The 26,268-nt window shown below is 39.7% G+C and overlaps 1 protein-coding gene across 1 annotated transcript in view; it reads right to left on the minus strand.

Annotated features, from left to right (window-relative positions):
- Nucleotides 1–26,268, minus strand: part of LOC124555580 (G patch domain-containing protein 4-like) — a 53,125-nt gene that overhangs the window by 23,481 nt on the left and 3,376 nt on the right. The window contains exons 2-3 of the mRNA XM_047129544.1: nt 22,792–22,958; nt 6,845–6,952 (exon numbers count right to left, since the gene is read on the minus strand). Of these exons, the coding sequence (XP_046985500.1) occupies nt 6,845–6,952; nt 22,792–22,958 (275 nt within the window). The remainder of the gene's footprint in view (nt 1–6,844; nt 6,953–22,791; nt 22,959–26,268) is intronic.

Consider the following 26,268-nt stretch of genomic DNA (forward strand, 5'->3'; position numbering starts at 1 on the left):
TTTGCCATCTCAGTACCTTAGGGAAGGTCCTGGATAACGTGCTATGTGGTAGACCACAGGAGAAAAGATTTCTTCATGGAATGAATTCGAAACAGTATGGTTTCAGAAATGGAAAGTCAGCAGAAGATGCTGTAAATGATGTGATACAACTTGTGAGAAACGATCCACATAAATATGTTGTAGCCATAATGATGGAAATAGCTATGGCATTCGATCATTTATAGACGCCAGAAATTTTTGAGCACCTGATAAACTTGGACTGCCCACAAGCGTTATACAACTGCTTTACGAATTATAGTGAAAACAGAGAAGCAACACTGTTGCACCCAGGAGAGACCCTAATAAAAGAAATTTCATAAGGCTACCCACAAGGATCCATAAGTAGCCCTGTTTTCTGGAATCTAGTGCTCAACCCGTATTAGGAAGGCTACAAGACAATGAAGAGGTTGTAGGAGTAGTGGCACATGTCAATGACATATAACCCTTGTGAATGGAAGCTCCAGGAACAGCCTGGAAGATGGATGTAACACAGTCCTTTTGGTGCCAAAGAGTCAAATTGTCTGTCACGCCTGAGAAGACCACGTACATGCTGTTAAATGGGAATATTTTAGGAGACCTGATCATGAAATTAAGCAAAAGGTCCATGAAAAGAAATTTGTCACTAGATACTTAGGTATCTTTTTGGACAAACAACAAAATTATGGTGCACATATCGAAAAAACGAGAGAGAGAGAGAGAGAGAGAGAGAGAGAGAGAGAGAGAGAGAGAGAGAGAGAGAGGGAGAGAGAGAGAGAGAGCAAGGAACATGATGAACAAAATTTTTAGTCTCGCCAGTTACAATTGAAAGCTGCAATGCAAACCATAAGAATGTATCATCATGCTACCTCAACTGGGATCATTGGATACTGTTTCAGTGCTTCGGCCCAAATGCTTTTGCTCATGACACCAGCACAAATAATTAACAGAGTGCAATGTGGAATACTTCTTTGGTTGGCGGGAGCTATGGCACTGTGTCAGTTGAGATACCGCAAGTAATACTTGGAATGTGTCCACTCAATTTCCAGTTATGGAAAAAGCAGCAACCTATTGGCTGAAGGAAGAAGCGCTGAATTTAATAGGAATACAGGCCACAAACAAGCAGCAAATTCAAAATCAGATTTTCCATCTACGGCAGAAATGATAGAAAGATGCCCAAATAGTGAGGTGCATCTATTGTTCTCAGCCAAATAAAAAACTGAGACTGGGACTGAAGCATCTAAATCCCCAAAGAGGCCTGACACACTTCTTGACTGGCCACAGCCCCTAAGCTGCTTACTGGCACTGAACTGGTAGAAGACAGGTCTCTGAAGGTGATGAAGGTATGCCAGAACATACTATCTGGAGATATCTACTGTACACTGATACTGATCGGCAGCAACTGAATTGGAACCGAAGACTCAATGTCAAGGAGATATCGTGTTGCGAAAGAGAATAGCAGATCTTGTACACCACTGCTGACGTTACTTCAGGAAATGCTTGGGTAGCACATTAGCACATCAACCAACCACCGTCTACTACACTACGAGAGGTTGTGACAGGAGATCAAGAAACAATGCAGCCAAGACAGCTGAGGTCAACAGCGGTGGCAAAAGAACTGGGAACACGATATGCACAGACATCGTAACAACATAAGAGAGAAACGCAGCTGTGAGCTGTGTCTCACAACCCATGAAATCAGAATCCGGGTTACAGGCTAGTGTGTGGCTATGCCTGTTACAGGCAACAACAATGCTTTCTTGGTAGAGGGGAATCCTCGTGCCTCACCACCCAAGCAACCAGAACCTGGGTGACATGGGCTAGCGCATGGCTACACTTGTTACAGGCAACAACGATGCTCTCTTGGAACTGGGCAATCACTCCCTGCGACAAGGGAGCCAGCAAACAATGGAAGAGGCTGATTTTTGCGTAAGATTTATTCTGGAAATTGCATAAAAACAAGTAGTATGCATGTTACTGCATCATTTGAGGTCAAGATGCGATGTCGTGTGATCTAACTCAAACAGAATGTTTGTCTCAGATACAACCACAACACCCTCCAAAAGTACAGGAACCCAGTAGGGCACACCCATTGAATTTTGAACAATGGAGTGTATCGTGGAATCATGTATATTGCACAATTTGTATAAGAAACAATGCAGCCTGTGTTTAAATTACAGGTAACAGGCTACAATGGAATGGAATACATAAATAAAATAAATAAATGAAAGTCTCTTTCACACTCTGATGGAGACAATCCATGGAACAGCTTTCTACTAAATTTGGATTTCTGTGGGAGAGACAATAAATCATTTCAACTACGTAGTTTCCAAGCTTTTCTGATTCTTATTTTATAATAATATGCATCTAGCACCTAAAAGCTGAATCTAAAAAACGCCTGCTAATGTCAACAGATTCTTAAGAATGTAGTTTTCTTGCTCAGTAACAGTAAAAAGTACTCAAAGATAGAATAATGATTCAAGACACACTTAATTTTAATAGACATTGGTGAACTCAGCCGTGAGCTAAGTAAGGATGGCCAGTAACCTCAGGGGCAGACGGGTAAGGCCGTGTCCTACGTGTGCGACAGGAGCGAGCGGCAGCGCCTGACAGCTTCAGGCGACAAAACACAACAGCAGGTGTAATTACAGAAGTGTCCTACGTGAGCGACATCTGTGTCGCTGCCTGTCTCTCGCTGCAACTGGCGACGTTTGAATTCAAACATGTTTGAATCTTGTCGCTGCAGCACGCGTGACAGCCACGTGTTTTCTCGGCAAAGCAGTGGAGTGGACGTGACGGCAGCTATGAATTACTTAACATCTGATTTTAAGAAAACTATTCGGTGAAAACATTTGATTCTAGCGCAACATATAGCTTGATATCTTTAAACGATACAGGTGTGAATTTATTTTCGTTATTCATCATAGCTACTGTGCTGCATGAAATTGAGTACATGGCTGCACGAAATTTTTAAGAATTTGCAGAGGTAAAATCACATTGTGTAGACTTTCCGTATAGTTAATCTCTTTTCATTCTTGAGGTATTGGTTGTTATATCCACGAATGGGTCATTCATGGCCCGTCCGAACCTTTCCTACACTTCGAGAATCAAGTGGTCGTAAAAATCTCCGTACCTCATAAAAGACTCAATATATCGAAACAACGAATTTTGGACATGACAGTACGCAGAAAGAACTATTTTATCATATGATTAACACTCGATACGTTTTTGTAAACGCATGAGCAGAGCAAAAACAAGACTCCCTATAACTTACACCATGAGGTCTAGTTTGGCATGAAAATATTTAACTGCTTGAAAGTAATCAGGGTAATTAACGAAAACTTAATTATAAGCTGGGGAAAATTTGAAATATTTAACAAAAAGCTGCTGTAAGTAAAGTGTCAAAAATTTCATCGCTTCAAGACCTAGCTATTTTGCACATAAAAAGATACATTCGTGCAGTATTTAAATGTCAAAAAGGCTTCCTTCGAATCAAGTACATTAGGAAGGCAAACCTGGAGTCAGTACGATCGTGCTTTCTGAATAAAACTTGAAATTGAAAAAAATGAAAGAAGTCAGTCACATATTTTATGAAATGATTTGTGTAAAAGAAATAAGCAGATCAGAGAAACATTCTACATGCCTTTTAATGATGCTCGAAATCATGGACAGAAAATGAGGTGCACCAAATTTTACCCTAATATTTTTTGTTTCCTTCTTTTAGACAAATCATTACACAAAACATTTGACTTTCTTTTCAAAAATTTTGTAAGCTTTACTTTTACAGAAAATTTAGAGTAATTTTTAGAGTAATTGAAACGCTTGGCCTTAACACTGAATGCTGATGAATTACGTTCAGAACATCGAATATCTGTAAAATTTTATGGTTCATTGTAATTTATTAGGAAGTAAATGTGTGTGATATACTGGGATAGGTGTGACGATCAAGTTCTTTGGCAAGACCTTAAAAATATACTTAGCGATGAAGTGTAAACAGTATGCATAAAACTTAGTATACAGAATTGTAACCGAGTCAGTAAAAATATAAGAACTGTTCGTTATCGAACCCAGAACCTTTAACAAACACGTAATCACGAACTGTATACGCTACCTCTAAACCACAGCTAGCTTTTGTTCAATGGTATCTATCTGTGTACCTATGTTTGTATTTAGCGTAGTTAATCATGTAGTAGTCATTCCTCTGCATTTATTGGTTGTTAAAAGTTCTTGATCAAGCAAAAAAACATTAGTATTTAATTTATTGATGAGATAGTTGAATGCTCCTCTGCTCATTCACGTGTATTCGAAGAATTTGTCTGGTGATCTTCGTAGTTGATGATATTTATGAAATTCTCCATGGAGATTCCTCCTTTTGTAAATTTCATGCACAGCATTCCTTTTTGCTTTATTTTCTAGAATAAACCTAATGCTGTAACCTGCTCTCCAGCTACAGTATTCTACAGGTTAGTGACACCGTTTTACAGAAACAGTTGGTTGGCTCTAAGCAGCCATCTTGTAGCGCGACATGGTCGCTCCCACGCAGGACACCCAAGCTTTTCGCTCGATGCTGCTGCTTGTTGCTGGAATGTCGTGTGTCCAGAAGTCACTCGCTGTCGCTCGCTTCTGTCGCTCACGTAGGACACGGCCTAAGTAGCATGGTTACTGCAGTGTTGAAGGATGTGAGGGGAGTGTTTTATTGTTTGTCTTCCAGTGCTGACAACACAGTGGCCTGCGCAATTCATATTGATCAGCCAATATGGTATAAGCTATGACATGTATGTACCATGGAGTTGGGAAGAATGAGCATTACAGAGACACTCATCAAATGCAGCACTTATTTGTAGAAAGGAAAATTAAATTAATTCAGGCTGTCATAATACAATGAAGTGCATAGAATAAAAATGACATTCAAAACATTTAGTAAGCATTTGTGATCCTGTAGTATATTGCACAACACATTTAAATAAAAATACAGTTACTGTTATTAATCAATTAATCATCTGATCATACAGGCGACAGCATAGCACTTTCTCAGTTAATTACACTGTCACAACTTTGGGGTCACTGTGGCTGACAGCAATCTGGAACGAGAACAGTCAACATGAAATGTTCCAACTGGTGTTGGCTTAAAAATCAATACATCAGGGCCAGCGGCTATTGTAGGCTTACTACAGTTAGTCTATGGGGGGATCATTATGTACTTATTTATGTATGTTAGCAATCTATATTAGGATCGGTACATATTGAGTGGGCCAAGGTGCTTCCCCACAATGTAAATATTGGCTCTTGAGCAAAAAAGTTTGATGATCACTGCTCTATACCACTGCCAACACAACTACCAGCTGTTGTCGTACAGAAGCCCATCCTTACTACATGTACACTCAATAAGAATTTTATTCGAGTGACCTCCACCATCAAACAAGTGAAAAATTTAAAAGCTGATGGCTTCTAGTACGGTATATCACCAAATGTTCTGTACAAATTAAGTTGGTTGGTTGATCTGGGGGGGGAGAGGGCCAAACAGCGAGGTCATTGGTCCAATCAAGTTAGGGAAGGATGGGGAAGGAAGTTGGCTGTGCCCTTTCAAAGGAACCACCCTGGCATTTGCCTGAAGAGATTTACTCCCGAATGCAAATCCAGTGTGCTAACCACTGTGCCATCTCACTTGGTAGAAATTGTTCCTGCACTTAATTAACCCCTCTGACACACTGAGAGAGTGTGAGGAAGATGATTAGTGTCACAAGAACTCTATGCAGAAAAGCATTCCGCACATAAGATGTGATATAAATAGCATCATGTGACAAGTTAAAGGTATCTGAATTTTTCCACGGCACCTACCACAGTGAGGAAGATTACATGGCATAATAATTTTTACATTTAGTACATCAAGCAGAAACATTGTGGAGATCATAAACATTTCGTGTTGTTCAATTGTTTGTTCATACATGTCATGCAGAACATTCCGTATTATTGGATTTCTATTATCTCCTTTCTGTTTTCCTGCTTGTCAAAATTTGTATAATGTGAACTGTACAGACAAAGAAACACTTTGCACTTTCGCAATATACCAATTTTTCCAGGTCACATATGTTTTATATCTAAAATGTTTTTTTCCCCTCTGCAATTATCTTCATGGCATGTTTCATTATAATAATTTAACTACTTCAATTGTGGTAGGAACCTCTCTTTCCAAAGTTTTTGAGCTCTCCTTATCTCAAAATAATACTTTCATTGTTCTTTATGCAGAACATGCTTTTCTGGTACTTATTGTAAATATGAGATTCACATCATTCTCACTATATATGACCATGCTTCAAGAAGTGTAATTAAACTCTACACTGCTTTCACATCCTGAAAAATTACTATTTATTGGTCTTTCAAAGCTTCAGGTGATGCTCTTTGTCCAAATTCTGTTGGAGAGTATCAAAGCCTTTCATAAATTTGTCAGCTGGCATACAGAAAATAAAATAAAGCAATTGTGGGCCTTTTGCTACAGACTTTTTTCTACAAATATTATTATATATTCCCTTAATTCTCTTTCCTGGGGGCTACCATACTGGGAGTCCCATACTTAAAAAAACAACTGTGAAAATGGTTGTCCTATAACACATGAATGCAGTACAAAATGTAAGTATATTAATAAACTTTTTTTCTGATTGTGGTCATGATAATATTCAGCATATGAAGATGACATCTTTTGGCAATTAAGGTTACTAAACAGCACACACAACAATAGTGAATAATACCTAATCTTCCAAAGTACAATTGAAGACTGTGACAATAAACACATCCATATCAGTAACTGTAAGAGGTGGCATCTGCAACAAACCTTATAAAATCTTCCATGTACAAGTTCTGACTTCTTTTTCTTCCTGTTAGTGATTTTCTTGTTTGTGAGTTCAAGGTCCTCATCACAAACTTTTACAGAAACTCCACTCTGAAAGGAGAAATGTTATATCCAATTATAACAGAATATGTATTTTGTAAATTGTGAATATTAATACAAGCACATGCGTGTGTGCGCGCGCCCACACACACACACACACACACACACACACACACACACACACACACACACACACACACACATTTCTTTCACACGTGGAACACACAGAAACAAAACATGATACACACACTTATCCTTTTTACAGGAGTGAAAGTAATTTTTTTTATTTTTACCTCCACAGCATGAATACTACTGGATCCACATGCTTTCATTCCCATACTTTAGAAAACACATCACAGTGCTATTCAGGAAAATGCCAGTGCTGTTCTCATGTATAAAATTTCTGGTCTGATTAAAGATAATATTTCCTAGCTCTTGCAATTTCAATTATAAATCTATTTATACCTCAAATGAATGAATTTACTGTGTCTTTGCCTCTAAATGTTACTAATTTTCTTTGAAAGCAAGAAAGTATAGGGATCATTCATGAAAATGGACTTTGCAACCACGAATATGTATTGTATCAACTAACTATATGAATACTGAAAATCTGAAAACTAGATAATCCATCACAGCATTTGTATATCTCCTAAGACCTGCATTCCGTTGACAATACTAGAGATGGTATCACAAGTGAGACTAGAAGAACTGGAAGAAAAGGAAACAAATAATCAATTTAGTGTGGAGGATTATGAGTAGAGCACTCAACAAGGGAACACAAAAGTGTCCTATATGCGGTCTCCTTTACAGACGAATCACACTTTCCTAAAATTCTACCAATAAACCGAAATTGACCATTCACCTTCCCTACCAAAATCCTCCTATGCTCACTCCATTTCACATCACTTTGCAATGTCATGCATAAATATTTAATCGATGTGACTGTATCGAGCAGCACACTACTAATGATGTACTCCAACATTACAAGTTCATTTTTCCCACTCATTTGCTATTAACTTACATTTTCTATGTTTAAAGTTACCTTCCATTAATCACACAAACTAGAAATTTTGTCCAAGTCATCTTGTATCCTCCTACAGTAACTCAATGATGGCAACTTCCTACACACAACAGCATTATCAGCACGCAGATCTGACTGCTGCTTATCCTGTCTACAATATCATTTATGCGTATACAAAATAACAGCAATTCTGTCACACTTCCCTGGGGCACTCCTGATGATACCATTGTCTGCAATAAACACTTGCTGTCAAGAACAACATACTGGGTTCTGTTACTTGAGAAGTCTTCGAGCCACTCACATACCTGAGAACCTGTTCAATATACTTGTACCTTCATTGACAGACTGCAGTGTGGTACGGCGTCATATGCTTTACAGCACTGTCTCCTTGCCACATTGTAATGAAGAAGACCACTACAGAGTGCCGTAACTGCTCATTGAGTCTATATTCCAGCATCAGTGTCATAAAGGAGTGTGACTACAATATAAGTTAAATATTTATTTGACACTACCATAGTGAAGCCATAGCCACAGTCCATAAAATTTTTCTTTTTAAAAAGGGGTTAAATTACCGGTTTCAACGAACTAAATTGTCATTTTCAAATGTAAAACATCAGTTGGAGAATATATAATGGAACTGTGAACACAATTACAACAACAGTTACGAAAAATAATGAGACCAGGCAACCGAGGCAATGGTGGCACAATCAAGTCACCACAAGTTATGCCCATCCAACTGTTGGACAAGCATAGGCATAGCTCTTAGTTACTTGATTGTGCCACCGTTGCTGCAGTTGCCTGGTCTCATTATTTTACATAATAGCTGTCAGATGTATGGTCACAATTCCCATTATATATTCTCCAACTGATGTTTTACATTTGAAAATGATGATGTAGTTCATTGAAACTGGTAAAGCTCACTGATAGCTACACCCTGTCTTTTCCCAGTCTTTAAACTACCTTATGCTGTGTGGCCAGCCCCATCTGGCTCTATAGTCATGATGACCACAGACCATGTAATGTCCAGCTTTTTGTGCATGACTGGAAGACCTTTGGCAACATGCTCCACACGTTCATTCATTTCCACCAAATAGGTAATATGATACGTTACTATCACACCCTAGGGCACAAAAGGGGAAGAAATTAAAACTTTCTTACATTCACACTAGCACAGCCACAGGTAACACAGGTGCAGAGGTGGTGACATAGCTATGCAGCAACTGGTAATTCGGTTGCTTATGTGAGCACACATTGCTCCAGCTTGTATTTAGGTTTTGCAGAGTAGTGTATAGTGGCACTGAAAGGAAAATGACCAGTAAGAACAAAAATGGTTAGTTATGAGAAAATTATAAAGTAAGTAATTTTTTTATTATTTAAAATGCCAGTATCATATGATATATAGGACTTCAGAAATATTTATAACTAACATCTGAACAAACACTGCCTGACATAAGTAGTGAAGCACCCAGAAGACATGGTCAAATGCCTGTTTAACTTGGTATATGTATGGATCATTGACAGGTATGTATGTGATTTGAGTTGCAATTCTGTCACAGGTATAATGATCACAAGATGCATCAATGTTGTTCATGTTTAGTGTTGTTACTTGTCCTGGTAATAAACATAAGGGGGGCAAGAACTGTGTCAAATGATGAGTGATCACTGCAAAGGACAAGGAGATGCCATGTATTCAGATCAAACAGTGTCATCAGCACCTGGCAGTTTGAAACAGGCTTCAACGAAGGTCTTCATTTGGCCAGCTGGTTGAATCATGCAATGTCTATTTTCATCAGGGATTCAGTTGTGACCATAGCTCAAGGTAGGACTGTACGGGAACATGAGGGCAGGCATACTTCGCATCAAAGGAGGATCATGTACTGTGCGAGAAGCACACCATAACCCCATCACAGCTGCACTTGCTGTCCAAGAAGAAATAATGGATTCCCTACAACATTCTGTGTCATCGCACATCACTGGGCAGAGATTAGTGGCAACCAGGCTAGGGAATTACTGCCCAGTGTGTGTGCTGCTGTTAAGACAAGAACACAAATTGCCAAATTTGGAGTAATGCTGTGACTTGAGAACATGTATTGCTGATGAATGGCATCACATTGAGTTCAGTGAAGAATTGCATTTCTGCGCTACCCCAGATGAGCATTGTTGGCAAGTATGGTGGCAACCTGGAGAGAGGTCTCATTTTTCCAATGTTTTGGTGTTATTTAGCATTAAGGTGCAGAGAGCAATTACGTATGGCTTCAACGCACAGATAGCATTGATTGAGGGAACCCTGATGGCACAACAGTATGTCACAGACATTCTGTGTACTCATCTACATCTACATGGATACTCTGCAAACCACACTTAAGTGCCTGGCAAAGGGTTCATCCAACCACATTAATAATTCTCTATTATTCCAATCTCTAACAGCGCATGGAAAAAACAAAACACCAATATCTTTCCCTGCGAGCTGTGATTTCCCTTATTTTATTATGATGGTCACTTCTCCATATGTAGGTTGACACCAACAAAGTATTTTCACATTCGGAGGAGGAAGTTGGTGATTGAAATTTCTTAAGAAGATTCTGGGGCAACGAAAAACACCTTTGTTTTAATTATGTCCACCCCGAATCTGGTACCATGTCCGTGACACTCTCTCCCATATTTTGGGACAATTCAAAATGTGCTGCTCTTCTTCGAATTTTCTGAATGTACTCCATTAATCCTATCTGGTAAGGATCCCAGACCGTGCAGCAGTACTCCAAAAGAGGAAGGACAAGCATAATGTAGGCAGTCTCTTTAGTAGATTTGTTACATTTTCTAAGTGTTCTTTCAATAAAACGCAGTCTTTGGTTTGCCTTCCCCACAACATTTTCTGTGTGTTCTTTCCAATTTAAGTTGTTCATAATTGTAATTCCCAGGTATTTAGTTGAATTAATTGTGGTACCTCTCATGCGACAACATCGTGGTTCCATTTTTCAACAGGATAAAGCTTATCTACATATGGCATGTGTGTCTGTGAACTGACGGCATAATACTGAGGTACTCTTGCGGCTAGCAAGATCCCTAGATCTGTCGTTGATAGCACATGTGGGACCAGCTCAGATGTTAACTCCATACTAGTGCCACTAAGCACAACATCAAGCACCAGTTACAACAGTTGTGGGCTGACTTACGAGAGGATACAACAGCTTTATGACACACTTTCCGACAGAATCACTGCATGCGTCTAGGCCAGAAGGGGTGAGATGTGGGCTCATACTGACAAGTTCTTTGTTCATTTGACTCAATACTGCAGTCACTGAAATAACAACATGCACTTTCAACCTGTGAAGTTTCATTTAGTTTCCTCCTTCCCTTCCAAGTGCCTAAATTTTATTTGTCGTGCAGTGTATGTTCTAGAATGTCTCGATAGTTAACTGGAAGCATTGCACAAAATGTAGTATCACATATCCTTACTGAAACATACCATGGCGGTACATTTATGGCGGTTGCACTTTACCACACTACATACAGTACAAAACAAATGGATCTTGGTACATAATGCATAGATTTCACTCACGATTGCTCATTTTATGAGCCTGTGATGGGCAACAGGGACACCACATTTCCATAAGGAAGAAGCCGATAAGGAAAATGTAAATTGTTATTAAATACAAGGTGAAATGATGTTCTCACTTCCTCATGAAAATTATAATGCATGCGTAGTAATAGGCTACTATACTATATAGACAACAACGATTGTACAAAATACTGGCTGCAGTGTGTTGTCACATACTTCAAACAGATTCAAATCTGCCTGTAAGCATGGATGGTGGTCCACCTCAACCTCACTGTATAACATGTCATGGTGAGTGTACACGCAATACAACATGCAGACAATAATCCAGATAAAAGGATGCAAAAAGTGGGAAGTGAAACAGATGCAAGTGATATGTCTGTGATACATTTTATTTGCTTGTGCACAACATGAACAACTTTCAAAGTGGTACAGCAACCAAGCAAGGCTGATTTCCACTCACAGACAGAAATTTGCACATAGTTCCTTCGCAGATCATTATCATACCCCCCCCCCCCCCACACAAAAAAACATTTGTTACAAATGTAGACACAAATGGAATTCTAAACTAATTTACAAGTATTCACAGACACTTATAAAATAAAAGCATAAAAACAGGTGAACCTAGTTTTTCACAAAAACTGAAGCTGTGGGTGAATTAAAAAATAAGGAAAAGTGGGGCAGGATGAAACTTGCATTGATGTGGCAGAAATTAAATTTTTGAGAAGCACGCATGGATATACTTTGTTCAATACATGGAAAACTATTGATGTTAGCAAAGAAAACAATATAGTACCACCACTTTATGAAATAAAAAATTCAGCACGAATGCTGACAGTATTTGCTAAGGCTGATTTGATATGGATTAATAGCAGTAATTCCTCAAATCAAATGATTATACTCAAAATGAGTATGAAATAGGCACCAGAACAAGCTGCCATAGTCTCATTTTCCAGGAAAATAAAAATGTAGGATTTGTGGAAAAGGGGGGGAGAGGGGGGGCAGGGTAGGGTGGAGAACAGAAAAAGTTGTATCAGATACGAGACTGGGAACTGAAATCTAATACCTTCAACTTGGGAACAGAAAAATAAAAATCTAGTTTTTGACCTGTCAGGATAGCCCTACACATTAGCACCCCGCTTTCTGGATTAAGGGGAGCGTGCCAGCTACAGACTGAATTCGCCCATCAGATTAACGAAGAGGGCTGGTGTGCTAGCTAACCTAAATGTGGTTTTTACACAGTTTTCCACATCTAACTAGGTGAATACCAGGTCGGTACTCATGGACCACCTCAGTTACATGATTTTCAAACATTTAGAAAATGTTTGTACACTTTCACATTGATAAACGTAATCACACACAGATGGGGCACACGAATTCTGTCCCATGGGGGAAGAGGTAGTTACAGGAAGAGCACCTGAGCACCCGACCACCCCCTGCTTCTAACATTGCCAAATCCTAAATAACAAGCTAAACCTATGAAGAGACAGTGTATGACCAGGGAAAAGAAGAAGAAAAATACGAAGATGATTTGTTAAGTCTGGTCAATTTCCATCAGAGAACATCTTTGCTGAGCCTTCATGGTTGGTAAGCTTGATTTTTCCAAGAATTTTATAAAGAATTTCAACATTGTGCAGCATACAGTTCACTGTTGACAGCCGTCTGAATGGGTCACACAGTCAACTGTGATTGAAAAATGGAGAGAATCAAGTTTCATGTTGCTATTAAACATTTTCATTTGAAGGGTTGAAATATGGTATCTCGGCTAAGACACAAGTTGAAATATGGTCACTACTTTTTTTATTTACTTAAATTTGACATGTTTCGTGACAGTACCTTTTCCGTTAAATGTTTACAAGGCGATATTGGTCTTGGCTTCAGTTGTCTAATGGAAGTATGATTCCACAATGCATCTTTGTCGGCTGCAGAAATGACCTGGTTCAATGTGTTTGGCTCATTTTTGGTGCTTCAAATACCATTTCTTCGAATGTAGTTTCTTCTTATAGTTTATATAAAAAAAAGTAACATAATTCAAAATTATTTATGACGGCGACCTACACATTCTTCTTCCGTCAACACACACCAAGAGTTAACTGCCGACTGACTATAGTCAAAGACGACTCCAGCGTCAAAGACATTTTACACAACACACAAGCTTCCACTTGTAATCAGTCTCTTTGCTATTCTTCGAGACATTTACTAATAGTAATCAATATGCTTTCACTCTCAAAAAATATAAGTAAATTAACATATAATAAGGCAAATTATAATAAAAAATTCTGACAAAAAATATAAGAAAACATTTACAATTTGGTATCGACAAATCCGGTAAAAAAAAATAACACATCATCCAGATCCATTACAGGGTTCAATTGCCACATAAATCAAAACAGAATTTAATGACATTCATGCGGACTCTGCACCATCATCAACCACTTACTATTGGATTAACCAATTTAAATGTGATCGGACAAGCACCAAAGACGAAGCGGGCACTGGCCGTTCAACTGAGGACACCGCAAAGGAAACCATTGAAAAAAATCCACGATACAGTAATGCAAGATGGCTAAATAAAAATTCCTGAGATTGCTGAGACTGTAGGCATCTCAGCTGAGTGAGTATAATATCCTGCATGGAGAATTGGCTATGAAGAAGCTGTGTGTAAGGTAGGTGCCACGATTGCCGACAGTTGACCAAAAATGCACCCGACACAATGTTTCAACACAATGTCTGGCGATGTTTAATTCGCAATCTGCTAGACTTTTTGGCTGATTTGTAATTGTTGATGAAACCTGGATCCATCATTACACACCAAAGTCAAAATGGCAATCGAAACAATGGACAAAGGCTGGTCAAAGAGCACCGAAGAAGGAAAAGACCATTTTATCAGCCACTAAGGAGATGGACACCGGTTTTTTTGGGATTCCCAAGGAATAATCCATAGACATTACTTAGAAAAAGACAGAAATGTAACTGGACCCTATTATGCTTCACTGGTAGACCACTTGAAACTTGAATTGGCTGTAAAAAGACCAAGGCTGACATACAAAAAGTGCTCTTTCTCCAGGATAATGCAACATCCCATACATCAGCGATAACAATGGTGAAAGTGCATGAATTGGCCTTTGAATTGGTTCCTCATCCAATGTATTCACCAGACTTAGACACAGGTGATTTCTTCCTGTTCCCCAACTTGAAACTTTGGCTTGCTCGGAAGACTGCAACCATGCCTGCCTCATCAAATGAGGCAGTGATGGTTGCAGTCAATGAGTATTTTGCAGGGTTTGACACAACCTATTTTACTGATGGGATTAAAAAGCTGGAGGATTATTGGACCAAGTGCATATCCCTCAAAGGAGACTATGCTGACAAGTAAGGTGAGTTGTTTACAAAACGAAAATTTTTCCTTGCTTTTCCTAACATACGAGGGTTGGAACTTGTGGCAACTATTTATTTACAACCGATACAAAAGAGTTACATGTTTGCACCTGTTACTGTCCTTCAAAGTAGTCACCAGCGTTGTGTAGAATCCGTTGCTAGTGATGTGGAAGGCGAGTACACCGTTCACAGAGCCTGTTATGTTGATGATGCGAATGGAGCGGTCTACCACCTGTCGAATCTCTGAAACAGTTCCAAAGCAATTGCCATAAAGTGGTTCCTTCATCTTTGGAATCAAATCAAAGTCACAAGGATTTAAGTCCGGGGAGTATGGTGGATGGTAGAGTACTTCCTAGCCCCATCGACCGAACAGAGCAGCCACAGATTGCGCTGTATGCGCCCACAGATGTTGTGGAAAACGATGGATGGGTTGCATAGGAAGTGTCGCTGCTTCTTTCACAGAGCTGGTCGCAAGTGATACTCCAAAAACGAACAGTAATACTGTGCACTGACGGTCTGCTGTGGAGGAACGTAATGTGTTGGGATAACATCATACAGTCGTACACGAGAATCATCATAACTTTAGACCGCTCCATTTGCACCATCAACAGAACAGGCTCTGCTAATGGTATACTACGCCTTCCGCATAGCTGGCAATGGGTTCTACACAACGCTGGTGACCACTTTGAAGGACAGTAACAGGTGCAAACACGTAACTCTTTTGTGTCAGTTGTAAATAAATAGTTGCCACTATTTAAGTTCCAACCCTCGTATTTATCAAACCACCCTTGTATAGCTTTTCTTCAAAGTTGGTGCCAAATGAAGGTTATAAAAAAAACTGAAAGAGAAAGATGTCTGGTGGGGGTCTCCATAGAGGCGTTACTACATTTCTGACTATAATGATTTTAAAGATTTTTTTTTGTTAAGTGTAAAGCAACTTGGTTTGTTCCTATTAAACAATAAAAATAAAATGGAACAACAGAAACAAAGAGGCTAACATGCTCCTCCTCCTCCTCCCCCTCACACACACACACACACACACACACACACACACACACACATAAGTTAAGAGAACCATTTAGTCCATTTTACATGATGTTTTTAATTTCACGTTGCAAAATAGTTCAATTACATGATCCTTTTGTAACTTCTATCATAGTGATTATGGTTACCACAGTTCATAAACCAGTCAAGAAGGCTAGGAGAGAGTTTCTGATAGAAAGGGCAGACAAGCAGTTGCTAGCATCTCACTCAGATAATGAACTGACAGCATTTAGTTCCAGTATGATGTACATAGAGGAATTGTGGCCAAAGTTTAGAGAGACGATAACTCCCGCTCTGGAGAAGTATGTGGATTACGGAAGGAAAAGACCCACTGTGGCTTAAACAATGAAATTCAGGAAATGCTAAGGAAGTAAAGGCTGTTGCACCCTCATAAGAGAACATTCAAATGACAACAGGCAAAGGTTAGTAGTGATTCCTGTGTATGTGAAATATAGAACCATCACAATCATACATTAGCGAAAGATCTGGCTGAGAATCCAAGAAAATTCTAGTCCCATGTAAAATTGCTAAACAGGGCTAAAGCTTCCATTCAGTGACTTGTTGACCAGTGTCATGTGGCAGAAGAAGATAGCAAAAGGAAAGCCAAAGCTTTAAATTTCATGTTTAAGGAATCACTCACGAAGATGAATCTTACAAACATACTGTCATCTGATCACCGTACAGACTCCTGTATGGATGACATAGTAACGCATCTTTGACATAGAGAAACAACTGAAATAGTTGAAAACAAAAAAGTTGCCAGGTCCGATGGAATCCCAATTCGGTTTTATGAAGAGTACTCTGGAATTGGTCCCTTACTCGGATTGCATTTATTGGGAATCTCTTTCCTGATGCAAAGTCCCAAATGAGTGGAAAAAAGTGCAGATGACTCCTGTATATAAGAAGGTTAACAGAGCAAATCCACAAAATTACAAACAAATATCCTTAACATCAGTTTGCTGCAGAATTCTTTAACATATTCTGAGTTCAAACATAGTAAATTTACTTGAGACCGAAGCGGCACACTTTTAGAAAGCATCACTCATGCAAAACTCAAGTTTGCCCTTTTCCCACATGATATACTGTGAACTATGGATGAAGGGCACTAGGCAGATCCCATATTTGTACATTTCCCAAAATTATTTGACACAGTGCCCCACTGCAGACTGTTCATGAAGGTACAAGTACATGGAATAGATTAACATACATCAGAGTGGCTCGAAGAGTTCTAAGTAGTAGAACACAATACGTTGCCCTTGATGGCAACTGTTCATTAGAGAGAACTGTATTGTCAGGAATGCCCCAGGGAAGTGTGACAGGTCTGCTATTATTTTTCATATACATCAATAACCGGGCAGATGTTTGCTGATGGTGCTGTGGTGTATGTGAAGGTGTCTTCACTGAGTGACTGTAGGAGGATACAAGATGACTTTTCGTTGGTGTGATAAATGGCATCTAGCTCAAATTGCAGAAAAAAATTGAATTAATGCAGATGAGTAGGAAAAACAAACCAATAACATTCAAATAAAGTTAATAGTGTCCTGCTTGACACGGTCACATTGTTTAAATATCTGAGAGTAACGTTGTGAAGTGATATGAAATGGAACTAGGATGTGAGGTTTGTGGTAGGGGAGGTGAATGGTAGGGAGATTTATTGGGGATTTATTGGGAGAATTTTTAAGGAGTGTGATCAATCTGTAAAGGACACCACATAGAGAATGCTAGTGTGACTTATTCTTGTGTACTGCTCAAGCATTTGGGATCTGAACCAGGTCAAATTAAAGGAAGACATCATCGATAAGGATCTTCAAGGTGGCGAAGGAGAAGACCGTTTGCCTTTGGTGGACTACTTCGACCTTTTCTGGTTAGAGGAAGACTCAGGTGGTGTTTGGCTGGATGGACAGAGGAAGTCTTTAGGGAGTACTTCTCCTGTCCTTTCTGGCCTACCGGTTATGTATCTGGTGGCTTCGCCCCTTGAGGCAAGAGTTCGACGGCTTGATGCACAGCTGGACGGATTTGGGGGGGGGGGGGGGGGGTTATGCTACCTTGGCAATGGGCAATTTCACAACCTCAGAGCTGAACTGGATGTCACACGTCTGTGTAACCATGTCCTTCGTGGAGTGAGGGGTAACAAGAACAGAACTATAGGTACCAGACGGGAGGACGCAGGGTTTGCGACTAGCCAGTAACTTGCGAGCGACTGGATAAGGCACCTTTTCCTTTACCCAGATCTCTTGAACAGTCCGCTCATCGAGATGAACTGGACGATCCCGAGAGGAGGTGCAGTCGATACATAGGGGAGAAGGAGGTGGACAACCACTCTTGTGCACATCCCTATCACAGGTGATACATTTGGCTGCGTGTCGACAAGACGTTCTAGTGTGGTTGAAACGGTGACACTGGTAGCAGCGCATCGGGTTCGGAATGTACGGCCGGACGGTGATAATTTCATAGCCTGCTTTGAACTTGGACAGAAGCACCACTCTATCAAAGGTAAGAAAGAGAGTGCGGGTGGGCACTAAGGAGGAATAGACCTTTTTCATTACACAATGGATGGCAATGACACCCTGATCAGAGAGGTAAGATTGGATTTCGGCCTCGGTTAGACCATCAAGCAGCCTGGTGTAAATTACACCATGGGAAGAATTCAAAGTTGTATGGGCCTCAACACGAACAAGGTAACAGTGGAGAAGTGAGGCAGCAATCAGTTGTTGTGGGTGAGAATCAGAAGTGGTCTCCAAAAGTAAAGCGCCACTCTGTAAATGAGGGCAGGATGTCACAGGGCCAGCAATTGCATCTACACCTTTCTGAATAATAAACAGATTTACTGTGGTGAAGGACTGACTGTCTTCAGCACGTGAGACCACGAGGAACCGTGGTGCAGTGGGAAGGGTCCTTGAATCACTAGCCTCATTACGTTTACGTTTTGTACACGTTGAGTGGGAAGATTATTGACTCATCGCGAGGAAATCTCCACGACTGCCAGTGTCTCCGATGGCCCGCTCCTTCCAACTGGGGGCCCGCTTCACAAGGGGGCACACCTACATTAGGCGATTGTTCACACCTTCCAAACACCTGACAGAGGGACCAATCAGCAATTTGGGAAGGTTACAGCTCAGGCAATCACCCCTCCCTGGGCCTGGCCTGTACCAACGGGCACGAGCGAACCCTACCTGTCAACCTGGGGCTGGGAATTAAGCATTATCCAGTCACCTGTTACACGTCAGACGCATGGGTCGGCCTTCAGGAGCACACAGGGAGGAAGAAGGGAAACAAAAGAGGGAAAAGGGAGTGAAAAACAAAGGTGAAACTGTGCGCGTGACAGCGACAGAATACAGAACATTCCCAATAATATCCCAGACATGTTCCCCAAGGGAGGGGAAAAAGAATAGCTAGAGGATAGACATGCGGCACGGGAGGGAAAAAATGCTCCAAAGGCTTGGGCCCTGTGGTAGCCAAGTACGAACCCGCCAAAGAGTGGCGAGCTGCCTGGGGGTGGGGGTGGGGTGTTGACAACATATAATGGGTGAGGTTCTGCCATACCGGATGCACACTGCAATATGGGAATGCCAGAGAGCCATTCCAATTATCTTATTGGTTGCTGCTGGAGATGAGTGAAAACGGAGCAGAAATGTAATGGAATTGTCTGAATTTTGTTCTGCATATTATGATTTACATTCATTTTAAACACATTTTAGTCTTTTGTTGAAGCTTGAGAAGATTAAAATTAAATTCGACATGGAAAATGCTACTGGAATCAGTTAACATCTAAACTTCAGGAAAAATGAAGTTGGCTGTCTTTGATAATGAGCTCCTCTCTTTAACACAGCACCAAATAAGTATGTTAAAAATAAAACACTACTGGTGTCATCACTCTACAACTTCATCTAATTCCAGTCAGTGGATATTGTTTAACATGCCACAACATTCGTCTGTTATCATTAACTGCCACCTTCTTCAGGGGAAATAAGGACCCCCCCACTCCAAACATACACAAATGAAAATCAAATGTGAGAACAACAGATGGAACGCCTCCTTTAACAAATACCATATTTTATGGACTATGAGATGCAACAGACTGTAAGAAATACCTTAATTTTAGGCAGTTTTTTTAAATAACATTTTTACCATTTTTGTTGTTAGATTGCAAAGCCAGACTAAAAAAATCTTAGTTTTTTAAAACCGAACTGACCTTCAAAATCCCTGAAAATCATCATATGATTTTTCTTCTTTATATTCTTCCTCTTTGTCTATAAGATTGTCTTTGCTGCCATTGAGAGCATTACTTTTACCGCACTTCTTGAAAGATAATAATGTCTTCTCTCAATCTACACCACAACTGTTTTATTCACTGACACATTTGTTTGATTGTATGTCATTTTAAAGCTCCCTTCTGCATGAATTCATGTTGGGTTTCATCCAGCATCCATTTGTTCCATTCCTCTCAAATATGCACTTTAAATGGTTTATTTATCAAGACATCAAGAGGTTGCACTTGTGAAGTAAGTCCTCCTGGAATAACAGCAAGCTCTGTATTTACTTGTCTCAATTTCTCTTTCACAGATTTTTTCAAATGACTACTAAACTGATCTAGCACAAGAAGATAACTCTTCTTCAATAAAGCACCTTTCCTTCTTCCTTTTCTCCCACACTTAGTTAATCCATAATTTCATACCAGCCTCATCCATCCAACCCTTGTCATGTACGTGAACACCACCATCTGGCAGTATTTCAGAAGGTTTTGGCATGTTTTGCACTTGAAAATGATAATTGGATTAAGTATCGTACCATCAACACAACATGAAAGGACAATAGTGTAGTGTATGTTTTCATGTCCACTTGTTTTTATAGCTATAGCTTTAGCACTTTTCATGGCAACAGTTCTGTTACTCGGCACATCATATATCAGAGGAGTATTGTCCATATTTGCTATTTGGATTAGTCCCACAATGGTTTTCTTTTGAATAATAAAGCTATGGAATGATAATATTTCCTCTTCATAATCTTCTGGCATTTTCTGAGATATTTTGGTTTTGGTTTGCAAGCTAAGTCCATGAAGCTTCATAAACCTGTAGCACCAGCCAAGTCCACCCTTAGAGTCTCTTAAGCTCCACTGTAGCACTAGCTTATGAACATGTATTTAAATCATTTTTGTATTAATTGTCATTACATTTTGACAGTGTCCTTGAATCCATTTCAATGTGTCATCATCTAGTTTTGGCCATTTTGCTTTCTGTCCTCTATTTGCACATTTAGTCCTCCTCATCTTTTTCAAATCTTCTACTAAACTAGCTACTAACAAACATATTGCACTGTTACCAATAAAACAAACCATTTTCCATTCCAGTTCACTGGCACCGTAGACTGCAATGACACGTCATAGGCTAGACAGTGTTCTGCGTTTGTTATGGCAGGGCAGGGGGAAGACAGTGTAAGCAAGCTTGTGACTCCCTGCTACTCATGGTCGTTGCATTGGTCTACTGCTGCTGCCAATTGAATCCAATGTTGCCAGAGATAGGTTTCCCATGGCATTGAACAGATGGCTATTTTTAAGACTAGTGGGAATTTTAAATCAAGCACTGGACATTTTTATATTAATTTCAAGCATAAGATGCACCTGAATTTTGGGGGCAATTTTTGAAGAAAAAAGTGTGTCTTATAACCTGTAAAATACTGTATGATTGTACAGTAATCTGTGACATAACCCATTGAAGCAGTAGGCCATGGGTGAAATTTGAGTTCAATAAGGTGCGTACTCGATCAAAAAGTTTACCTTTGATTACATTTCTACTAACTAGGACAATATTTCATACCGAGGTCAGTGGCAGTCTACAGTTACACATTCACAAACTGCTTCCTTACTGGCCCATGTTTACTGGAATGTTTTGCTTCTATTAGTGTATAGTTCCAGCCACATCAGTTTTTGCTATTACTTATAATACACCATACCATGAATTCAGCTATACTGGGTCTCTCTCCTATGGGTCATTAGGCACATTTTCTATGATGTTTCGGCAGATATTTGCAATTTTCTTTTTGCAATGTGTAGCTGCACTCAGCCCAAGCAAATACTGCTCATCACGTCTTTAGCACGACACCCTATGTTTACACAACATGTCAATTCGTTTCCCCGTTACAAACAAAATGATTTTTCAAGCAGAATTTTACATGCCCATTCGACAGAGCTGTTCCATATTAGTCTAGTGTGCACTTGTTTTATCTACATGTATGAACAGAGTCACTAAAATGCGAAGAATATTTGGTGCCCCAGCAACAACTAAGTGGAGTTTCTCTACAGCAGCAGCAGCAGCCAGTGCAGGTCAGGGTAGCACTTGAGTCGCTGCTGGAGTACTGGTTATTCTTCATGTTTTACTGCTCCTGCTAATAGATATCAATAAAACAAGTGTCACCCTAGACTAATTTGGGACTGCTCTATTGAACAGGCACGTAAGTTTTGCTTTAAAAATAATTTTGTTAGTAAAAGGAAACAAACCAATACTTTCCACAGACACCAGAAAGATGTGATATGCAGTATTTGTTTGGATTCACTCCAACTACACACTGCAAAAACAAAAGTGTTAATATCAGCCAAAACACCAGATAATATGCATGTGATGATCTTAAGAGAGACACCCTGTATATGGCATATGTAATATTCTTGAATAAAACAATCTTGGTCGCTAAAACATTGCTTTAACGATATGTTTCGCCTTTCTTCCTTTTGTAGACAATCTGATGGTGCCCTATAAAGGTGAAACGCATAATTAAAGCATTATTTTTGCAACCAAGACGGTTTTATTAAAGAATAGTCTTTATACGGTTTCTGTACAGTTGTCCAGATGGAGTGGCAGATACTTGTTTGTAAGAGTTATAAATTTGAATGTTGCTTACCTCATTTGACTTAACAGCTACATTTTTCAAGGCACTATCATAAGCAACTTCCCACCAGTTGTAGGTGAATTCTTCTGAATAATCATGGCCAATACCTGCAGTGTCAAACTTCAGTTTTGGAGTTATGGCCTTTGTCATACCTGTTTCATTTCGACCAAGCCCTTTCCCTGTGAAATGTAGTAAAACAGAAACTTGTAATTTATTGAACTGTGTCTGGTTCCACATAACTAAAATGACACACAAATCAGATTATTTCACAGAGTACCTCAACATTTGACAGTTCTGAGAGAGAGAGAGAGAGAGAGAGAGAGAGAGAGAGAGAGAGAGAGAGAGAGAGAGAGAGAGAGAGAGAGAGAGAGAGAGCATAATAGAAACTGCAATGGCAAAATTGTGATACAATGAACAGCAGTGAGGAACAATATACACCTTAATTGACTACAGTAATTTCTTGCAATATCTATTATATGTACACTGATGGAAAGGAATTGCAACGACAAAAAGGAGCTGTGAGACATAAATGAAAGTTGGCAGGTGTGTATCCACAATTGAAAGATGTTGTCTATTGATTTTGTGCCAGTCGCATAAGAGTGGCACTAGATGCAAATAAGGTTTGCTTTAAATATACACTTTAATGGTCATGACCTTTAGTTAGCTCTGAGACTGTACATAATGAGTTTATGTTAGTCAAGAATGCTTTTAAGGCGAGAAAGATGGTGTTATCAACACCTCAGTTTCAAAGAGGTAGTGTAACAGGGCCACAAAAAGCTGGATGTTCCCTCTGCGAAAGTGCAGAAAGACTTGGCAGAAATGTAACCACTGTATATGATTGCTGACAGAGGTGATCACGAGAATGTAAGGTGCCAAGAAAACAGGGCTCCATATGGCAACATGACAACATGTTCAGCATATGGCTCTACTGCATCATACTGCATCTGCAGCAACAATTTGAGCTGATGTTAGTACCACACTGACAAAATGAACTGTTACAAATTGGTTACTTCAAGGACAGCTCCGAGCCCGATGCCCTGTAGTGTGCATTCCACTAACCCCAAACAACCACCATTTGTGACTTCAGCAGTTGTCAAGTGAATTCAATGGAGGGCAGGGTGGAGGTCTGTTGTGCTTTCTAATGAAAGCTGGTTCTGCCTCAATGCCAGTGATCATCACGTGTTGGTTAGGAGGCGGCCAGTTGAGGGCCTGCAACCAATCTGTCTGCGTGCTACACACATCTGGACCTACATCTGGAATTATGGTGTCGGGTGCGAATTAGTAAGACAGCATTAGCACTCTCATGGTTACCCCATGCACCCTGACAACAAATTTGTTGTCAGTCTGGTGATTCAACCTGTTCAAGAACAACATTCCAAGGGACGTTTTCAAATATGATTCAGCATCATCCACAAATGACATTAACCATCCCTGTACTGACCGACCAAGTGCAACAGGCATGGAACTCCATCCCACAAACTGACATCCGGCACCTGTACAACACACTGCATACACGTTTGCATGCATCCGTTCAACATTCTGGCAGTTACACCTGTCATTAATGTACTGGCATTTCACACTTGCAATTTCTTATCTCGTGCTTACATCGAACAGTGATCTATCAATGTTAATCACTTAAATATGTTACCTACACAAATGTGTATTACTCTATATTTACAATTTTTTGGTGTTGTGATTTTTTTCCACCCGTGTAGAAGTGAGTACTCTGTGGAAAAAAATATTTCCATTAAATTAAATATAAAACTTTTTCCCAAATGTTTTTATGTGTTTACCACAAAAGGTTAACATCAAATGCAAATGTTGCTGATTTTTTATCATGTGACACACAGGATGAACTGGCCACACTGCAATATCAAAATGACAACTAGTTTAGGGACAATCTGTCAACAAACAATTGTTCATAGCACAAACTACACTCATTCTATCAGTACCTTCATTCGTGAGCATGTCTTCATTTAAACAAAGGGTCTCTCTTCTGCCAATGAATAAAACTCAATCACAATGTTTATTAACAGAAAACAGTATATTCAAGAATTGAATACAGGTGCACCTTTGCACTGGAAAGTGAAGCCGTGCATTAATGACATGCAGGCAATGCGTAAATATTAACTTCAACTTTATACCTCCTTTGCAATTCAACAGAGGGAGCCTATTGTCCTGTTGCGAGTTTCACATGTCAAGGCTTATTTTCACTAACAAGCATATTATTCTTTGGCTTAATAGCATAACTGCAACACGGGGATAGTACACTGCAAGACTGCAACAAAATAGCAGGACATTCATGGAATTCCCAGTGGTGGAGTCGATGTAAATAAATTATATCAACTCTCAGTAGGGTCACGTTAATTCTCTAAAAAGAGGCACTAATCTCCAGTGCTTATGAGATAAGCACTGCCTGAGGTAAAATGATACGTTTTTGAAGACACAAGGGAAGGAACTCAACACATTTGGTAAGAGTGACATAGTATCAACTACTTAAAGTTGTGTGATCATTACTGGGTTCCGGATAGCACAGCGCAGAGGACTAGGACACTGTCCTGATTATCCATCCACCCACCCATTGACCCCCCCCCCCTCACCCCCATTACTGGTAAAGTGATAAACGACTTAAACACAAGCATTAGTGTGCATTGCAGTTGTAGATGGTCAACACAGGTCTGGACAAGATGAGCAAGGCTTTGATGCTCGAGTGGGCATGCCACTTTTATAACACGAGCGGATGCGCAGCGCACTTTGTACACATGTAAAGAATAGCTGTCTTTATGTTACTAAGGTTAACATGTATGAGCAAAATCACAGCTTAATCTTAGTTTAATTGAACAATGATAAAATGAACTTACATTATATCTCTCTGATGCCACATACAAGTGTTATCCCGGAGTAATGACTAACTCGAAGGATTAAATAGCACAGTTGCATCAGATCAGAGCAAATCGCTTATTCGATTGTTAATTATCTCACTGTGGGATTGTGCCGCTAGCTAGTAATCTAGGTCAGCTTCTCGCACATAGTGTACATTTTTTCTCGCCTAGCTCGCTGTTTGTTTTATATTACTGCTGTTCACTTGGCCCTTTGACAGCACAAGTTAGTAGTGTGATAGCTGAAGCTCACAATTTTGAAGCAACCATGGAGCGGTACAAGACAATATTATTTGTGGTTGGCACACTTTACGCATAGGCACGCCCACTCGAGGGTTAATCATGGTGCTGTTTTACCAAAACAACAGCAACAGTGCTGTAGCTCTTCATGAATACCAATGCATTAAAGGAATATGGAAAGGTCATCTTTCTGCAATGGGGTTGAAGAATTTGATTCAGAAGTTTGAATTACCTGGTGATTCAGGAATTGTTCCTGCGATCTCTTCTGGCAAAAGTTTAATTATAACCACTCTGTAAATTTTGTCAAGTTTGCTACAGATTCTAGCTCCGACATGGATAAAAGGCAATTACATGGTTATGTTAGTGAACC

This window comes from Schistocerca americana, chromosome X (assembly GCF_021461395.2).
Source record: "Schistocerca americana isolate TAMUIC-IGC-003095 chromosome X, iqSchAmer2.1, whole genome shotgun sequence".
Lineage (NCBI taxonomy): Eukaryota > Metazoa > Arthropoda > Insecta > Orthoptera > Acrididae > Schistocerca > Schistocerca americana.